The sequence below is a fragment of the Vombatus ursinus genome, unplaced genomic scaffold, assembly GCF_900497805.2.
Source record: "Vombatus ursinus unplaced genomic scaffold, bare-nosed wombat genome assembly UNPS02014802.1, whole genome shotgun sequence".
Taxonomy (NCBI): Eukaryota; Metazoa; Chordata; class Mammalia; order Diprotodontia; family Vombatidae; genus Vombatus; species Vombatus ursinus.
Window position 1 is genome coordinate 26,216,712 of NW_020954580.1, and position 6,051 is coordinate 26,222,762.

General features: G+C 37.3%; 1 protein-coding gene across 1 annotated transcript in view; it reads right to left on the minus strand.

Moving 5' to 3' along the window:
- Window positions 1-6,051, minus strand: part of COG3 (component of oligomeric golgi complex 3) — a 72,309-nt gene that overhangs the window by 22,891 nt on the left and 43,367 nt on the right. The window contains 3 exon segments of the mRNA XM_027873700.1: window positions 223-357; window positions 462-550; window positions 5,234-5,354. Coding sequence (XP_027729501.1) covers window positions 223-357; window positions 462-550; window positions 5,234-5,354 — 345 coding nt within the window.

Sequence of the window (6,051 nt, forward strand, 5' to 3'; positions counted from 1 at the left end):
TACTTGTAGATTTTCCTTTAAAATGCTGAAATATCCCAAACTCTTCAAGACAAAATATTTCAATAATAATATGCTGAGAGATCTACAGTCTGAAGACATCAAAAGCTTATGGTTCACGATCTTTGACTGCTAAAGGTGTCACAAGAGGATGATTAAATAAAAGGAGACATGGGGGAGATTGAGGATTATTTTTCAATGACAAAAATGCAGCAACACATATACCTTTGACATGAATTCCTCCAGCTGCTCTATAAACAGCTTGGTCTGCTGCTGAATAAACTGCTCACAAGCTGACTTCAGATGTCGGTCTACATCTTTTTTAGAGTCAAGATAGTGTTCTCTTATCTCAGGAGTGCCCTTAAAAAGAAGACAACAATTTCCTTCTATTTTTACGTGCCTAGAAATCACACACATTTAAATGAACGTAGTTTCCCCCCCCTCAAAATAAATAGACTTCTCACCTCCAACAAGAACTCTATCAAGGCATTGTTGCTATTCAGCCTAAAAAATCTTGGAACGGTCATAGGGTTCAGGATTTTAAATGCTGCATCTGTGAAACAAAATTACCCATGCTATGAACATGGAATTTTTAGCTAGCACAGTTCCTAAAGAAAGATTATGTTTTGCCATTTCAATGGACAATAAATACTACTCCTTAACACCAAACACAAAGAAAAAAAAAAACCAAGTTCAATTTAACCAACTCTACTCGAAGGATAAGGATGACATGGACATGAATGATTGTCTTTCTCTATTTTTTAAAAGTCAGAATTTAAAAATAACTACCAATTGCAATTTGATAATTTCCAAATGAAGAAAATTGAATAAATGCTGAGTATTTGATTAAAAACTTCCCAATGATATCTAAACTATACAGCGGCCACATTATGACCTTTAGAGGAATTAATCTGTAGAGTAAAAATTGGTTTTTGTATGCTGATAAAGAAAAAAAATACTTACCCAGCTTCACAGTTACAGACTCTGGCTGGTACAAAAATTTATTCATTTGAAATTGAAGAGAACAAAATTTTGTGTCAGCCAGGGAAAAACACCATAAGGACATATTTAACCCTTAACCTCCAGGGTAACTAGAATCTACTCAAAGTACTAAAGGTCTCATTGATGTTCAAATGCAATAAGCTGTAAGAGTTAGTTATGAGAAGTCAGAGGCTTAAAAGATAAGATAGTAGCATAGAAAATGACAGAAAGATTATTTCTTAGTTTAGCTTCACCCAACTGGAAAAAAGCAAAGTTTCAAACATTTCTACCTGTGGTTTTTCAGGCACACAACAGCACTATGTCTTTGACCCTTCTCCTCTAGCGGAGAAAGCACTCAGAACAAAACATCAGTAACTAGTTCCTTGGTTCTATTTTCTTCTTTTTATAGCTTTCAGTTACTTAAAAGAATTCTTTCTACAGTAAATAAAGTAACATCAACTTGCATTTTGAATGTCTAAGTTTTATGAAAAATATGCCCCAAGCCAAATTCTGACAAAATGTACAGATATTAATGTTTATTATACTTCAGGGTTAATTACAGTTAATAATTCATCATGCAAAGAACCAGAAACAAATAGCAACAATTTACAGGCTAGAAAGAATGGAAGATTAATCAGAACAGTACAAATGTTAATCCTATACTTCACAAACCCATCAATTAAAATCCTTCACAATAACAGCATTGTTAAAATACCTAATAATAAAAAGAAATAATTTTGTCACCCAAGATGATCAATGGTTGGGATGCACTATGCAATCTGAATATTTGATAGAAATCTGTGTAATCATAATAGCAGAGAGAATCCAACCAACAAACTATTAAATACCTATTATGTTTAAGGCACTATTCTAGATGCTGGGGATCCAGAGACAAAATTAAAAACTGGCTCTAAAGGAGTTTATATTCTACTGAGGTGATGAGGTGATACCACACAAAGAGATATTTGCAGAGATTAAAGACAGAGCACTAACAACCTAGGGTCTAAGGAAAGGTTTCTGATTCAAGGAATAGGAGATAGACAACCTGTGCAAAGGCAAGTAGGCAGCAGACACTGCTGACTTCAGAGAACACCAAGTGAGTGAAGGGGAGCAATATATGATAAACAGAAAGGCTGACTGAAACCAGATTAAGAAGGACTTCAAATGATGAGCTAGTGAGTTTGTGTTATATCCTATAGGCAATCGGAGCCAAGGAAGTTTCTTCTGGAATCAAAAGACCTCTGCTTTAAGACAGGGTCAGTGGTGTACTTTAGGAAGATTATTTTGGCAGCTGCGTGGAGGCTGGACTGGAGATGAGAAAGAGAGGAAGCCAGGAATCTGACTAAGGGGCTATTGTGATGTTCTAGATAAGCGTGATGAAGGCCTGAACCATCGTGGTGGGTGACCATGTGAGCAGAGAGAAAGCGAGAGAGATAGAAGGAGAGAGAAACAGAGAAAAAGAGTCAGAGAGAAAGAGAGAGAGATGGAGGGAGAATCAATAAAACTTGGCAAGAGATTGGATATTGAAAGTGAGATGGAGGGCAAAATCAAGGATGCCTCCAAAGCTACAAACTAAGGTGAATGGAAAGACAGTATGCTTAAGAGAAGTGGGGAAACTTAGCGAAAGGATGTGTTTAGAGGAGAGCTCTATTCTGGACATGATGAATACAAAAAACACGAACATGAGCTTGCTCCCCCACCTACAATACCTGAAACAAAGGGTACCCATTATATCAGAAAGTAAGTCATTTAGGGACAAAAGGAAGTATAACAGAACCTTCAATAAATAGCACTTTGTAATAAAGATTTTGCAATATAACAGATCAAATTATATGCCAAAAATATAAGTAGAATCCCCATATCAGGGCTTAACCCATTAATCTCAACCTCCCGCCTTTTCTCATCAGATGACCCTACCTCCCCTTTGCTAAGATGGAAACCAGTCAATGCCAACTTCTTCAATAGTTATTTAAAGTTCCACTATGCTATGAACTATGAATATAAAGGGAGAAATAATATAGTCCCTGTTCCCAAGGAGTTTATGCTCCAATGGACAGAAAGACATACATAACTTTCAGACTACTATCCACTCCATCAGAGGTAACAAACTTGAGGTCTGAACCAGATTAAAATACAAGTGGGAAATGTTTAACAAAATAAATAAAAATACAATGAAACACAGATAATGTTCATTTATGGTTTTCTAAGTCAATGTGAGGTCTGCAGGGATCCATTTCTACTTGAGTTTGACATTCTACATGTTCTGTCTACACTCTAACCAAACCAGAGACTCCATATATTTTTCACAAATATCTACTTGCAAGCTTTCACTCATAAGCAATTCCTCACACCTAGAAAGGCCTCTTCCCACATTTCCAACTTTTACCTTTTGACATCTTATCCCCATCCTTCAACATCTACCTCCCTTACCATCTCATCCCGAATTGCCTTCCCAAATCTTCCCAGTTACAAGTAATCTTTCCTCTGACCTCTTACAGCACTCTGTATCTGTTTCACGGGCGTAACATATTTTATGTAATTACTGTGTATCTGTCAAACAGCATTACACACTTCCATGTGTGCTGTATCTCTTTGCTAGATTTTAGCTGAAGGTAGGAATCTTATCAAAATTAGCTTTATGTATCTGCCCTACAGCCTAGAAAATGGATTGTAGTTGAATAAATGAATTATTGAATGCATGAATGACTAACCAATCCTCTGATAAGAGAATTAGAGCTATCCACAAACATTCTGCACTGTCTCTTAAGATTTCAAGTCCCCAAATACTGTGTATCTTTAAGCAAAAGCTGAATGACCCCTGCTCAGGGATGCTGGAGAAGATATTCCTAGTTACACAAAAATTGAATTATGAGCTCTCAGGTTTTTTCCAACTAAGTTTCTTTAACTCTCTTTATTCCACACCTCAAAACTCTGTATCTTTACATATTGCTGCTCCTTCCTTCTCATCTCAGAGGAAGGACTGGTCTTCCTTCCTGAGGCTAACTGTTTTACCTATGCCCAAGGGCAGCTAGGCACTCAGTGGATAGAGCATTAGTCCTGGAGTCAAGGAGACCTAGGAGACCTTAAAATCAAGCCTCAAACAGTTAATAAGTGGGTCACTTCACCTCTGTCTCAGTTTCCTCAGCTATAAAGCAGGGACCATAATAGCATCTATCTCACAGGGTTTGGGGAAGAACAAGTGAGATAACATTAGTAAAGCATTTAGCACAGTGCCTGGCACAAAGCACGCACTTCATAAATGCTTATTCACACCCCTCCTCTTTCCTTCCCTTGATTCCAATTCTGTCTCTCACACAGCCTTGCTCCATTAACTTGTATCTGGCACAGTGCCTTGCTACTGTAGCAAGGGCTCAAAAATATGTTTATTGAGGAATATAGGCAAGTTTGTCAAAAAAAAAAAAAGCTTTATTCCTTGACTAGTTAATATAACAGCGAACTTAAATAACTTGCTATCCAAAGAATATAAATAAGCTGAAACTATAAATATTATAGTGTCAAGAAAGTTTAAACTGATAGGTTATTAGAGAAATCTGTTGTATATCTATGTCCACAAACCATTGCTTCACAGTACTGTTCAATAAAAACTGCTGGATTAATAGATTCTAACCTAGCATGACACTGTTCATGCTAAGTACTGAATAAAAGTCTGGCTCTACAGAATGGAATCAACTTGTCGGGCACTTTCAAACACATCATCCCATTTCAGATTCATAATCTCATTGGACCTCTACAACAATATTATGAGTTACGCAGCACTACCATTATCCTCATCCCTATTTTACAGAAGGGTAAAAGCTTAGAGGGGCTTGCCCAAGGTGGCAGAACCAGAACGAGGAGCTAGCTCTCTGGGCTCCTCAACCAGTGCTCCCTCCAGTGACTCACACCACCTCCCTAGATTTCCACTAAAGTGACCAGCTGATTATTCAGTCAAATCAGCCAAACCATCTCTTTGGTACTGTGTAGAAAAACAAATGAGAGTTTTCCCTACATTTTTCAACAGGGTGTATTGGCATCAAATAAACAGAAATGGTCTGATGTTATTCCTTTCTAAGAGGATGTTATGCCATATGAGAAGCAATTAGAATGTCTGCAGCCCAAATGAGAACAAGCAAGTAATACGTTCAGCAAGCATGCAAAAACATTGCAGATGAACATAAAATAAGCCTAGAGCCTATGCTGACATATCTGGACAGGTTCAATCTGCCCAACTACACCAGCCAGGACAATGAAGTACCTCTAGTTTTCTTAAGGTCCAGGGAAATTTCCTTAATGGTGAATTCAGTGTGGAATGGAGCGATTTGTTCACGAAGAATCAAAAGATGCTTAATTAAGAAAAGCTGTCCATCAACCTGGGTCTAAATCAAAAGGGGGAAAATGCATAGCACCATAGGTTAAGCAGAAATACAAAAGCAGAGATTACACGTAGGTGACTATAACAAAGGTAATACATTTTAATAAATGTTATTCCTACCTAGATTTGGAGCCCTTAGCCTAAATCTTACAGTTCTGTAGCACCTCTGTGAATCCCTAAACTTTCTCTCTATTGAAAATTATATGAGAAAATCTTGCCCTCAAACTCTTACTGAAATCTACACTGCTTAAGTCTTTCTAATCCAATAACACGAAAAGAAGTCTGTTAAAAACAAAGCAATTACTTTCCTGCCCAGAAAAGGTATGAAACAACAAATTTAAAGAGAACCACCAGCTTTAAATTTATACTTTAAATGCAGCTGAGACACGGCATGTGTGTATGTATGTGTGCATACATTTGTGTATATATATGCAAACACACACACAAAAACATTCCCCACCCACTCCCAACACCCAGCATGAATTTGGAAACAGAGGAGGTGATTATGGGAGACAGGATATCTTTCCAATTTCTCCTCAGACCTCTGCAACAATGTTTCTCTTTATTTTGTTTCAAGCGCTATCCAAGGTCAGGTCCATAAGTATAAAAAGAAAAACTCTAAGCTAAAGACTTTGGGTGCGCTATCCAGGGTCAGGTCCATAAGTATAAAAAGAAAAACTCTAAGCTAAAGACTTTGGGTG